This window comes from Austrofundulus limnaeus, unplaced genomic scaffold, assembly GCF_001266775.1.
Source record: "Austrofundulus limnaeus strain Quisiro unplaced genomic scaffold, Austrofundulus_limnaeus-1.0 Scaffold652, whole genome shotgun sequence".
Taxonomy (NCBI): domain Eukaryota; kingdom Metazoa; phylum Chordata; class Actinopteri; order Cyprinodontiformes; family Rivulidae; genus Austrofundulus; species Austrofundulus limnaeus.
In genome coordinates, this window is record NW_013953054.1 from 42,699 (window position 1) to 44,169 (window position 1,471).

At 44.8% G+C, this 1,471-nt stretch overlaps 1 protein-coding gene across 1 annotated transcript in view; it reads left to right on the top strand.

Annotated features, from left to right (window-relative positions):
- loxl2b (lysyl oxidase-like 2b) overlaps positions 1–1,471 on the top strand; it is a gene marked incomplete in the record, with an annotated part of 63,346 nt that overhangs the window by 12,153 nt on the left and 49,722 nt on the right. The window contains 1 exon segment of the mRNA XM_014027482.1: positions 424–783. Coding sequence (XP_013882936.1) covers positions 432–783 — 352 coding nt within the window.

The following is a 1,471-nucleotide window of genomic DNA, read 5'->3' on the forward strand; positions in this document are numbered from 1 at the left end:
GTAAAGGCTCCTGAAAAGACATTGAAAAGACCCACGGACCACCAGTATAATCACAGTTGTAGCTTGTTTTGCGGCTCTGGACACATTTTATTAGTGAGCCGAGGAGCAGAAATGGCAGGCTCTTTTGATCATAAAGGTTGCAGACCCCTGGGTTCAGGGATCAGGCTTAGACTATAGAAAGTAATGGAAAAAATGGAAGTCAATGAACAATCCTATTTAACACAAATAGCAGCAGCAGCTAGCTGCAGCACTGGGGGCAGCCTGGAAGCAATTATAATGTTTGAACTTCAGTGAAGATCGGAGCTGATTTAGGATGACTCAACCCTCATCCATCTGTTACCTTGTCAGTCTCTTTCTGTTGGGTTAGTGTTATCTGTCAGGAAATTTTAACATATGTCCCCCCTTTTATCTGATTTTCAACAGTYCCATTCATGATGTCGGCCCCCCACAGACCATCCCTCTGTCCTGCTGTCCTGTTAGTGCTGTTGAATCTGGCCCATGCCCAGTTACAGTACCTCGGCTACCCGCTGGCTTACACTGACCCAGAACCAGAACAGTACAGACCCCCAGTGCTGGATGCGGACACGCCCAGGATTCAACTGAGACTGGCGGGAGAGAAGAGGAAGCATAATGAGGGCCGTGTGGAGGTTTACTACAACGGTACATGGGGCACTGTCTGCGATGACGACTTCAACATCCACTCTGCTCAGGTGGTCTGTAGGGAATTGGGCTACCTGGAAGCCRTCTCATGGGTCCCATCTTCCAAATATGGGAAAGGAGAAGGTATGTTTTTATTTCTTCTATCTAATTATCCAATTACTTTAGAAAAACTAATAATACACAAGTTATATGTCATCCTGTTACCGGTGGGTTGCTGGTTCAATCCCCCATTCCAACTGTCTCATTTGTTCTGCATGCTGATGGTGGCACAGTGTGGCAGCCCCGCCTCTGTCAGTGTGCCTCAGGGTAGCTGTAGCTACAGTTGTAGCTTACTAGCGTCAGTGTGTGAATGTGGAAATGTTTTTCCTACATTGTGGGAACAATTTTCTAGAAAAAAGCAGCCTCGTGGGGACCGAACATGCATCATGGTGACCAATGTCCAGTCCCCACGGGTACAAATGCAAATTATGGGTGGAGGGTGGGGAGTTAGGTTTAGGACCAAGGTTGAATTGAGTTTAGGCTAGTTTCCTGTGAGGTTAGTTTTAGGGTAAATGGTCAGAGTTAGGATATAAAATTACCAAAAAAATAAATGGAAGTAAACCCACAGTCCCCACGGGGATATGAAAACAAACCTGTGTGTGTGTGAATGTGAGTGTGAAGGAATGATGCATGAAACTGTAAAGCATCTTTGAGAGTCTTGAAAAAAGTGCTAAATATGACATTCTTCTTCTTCTTCTTCTTCTTCTTCTTCTTCTTCTTCTTCTTCTTCTTCTTCTTCTTCTTCTTCTTCTTCTTCTTCTTCTTCTTCTTC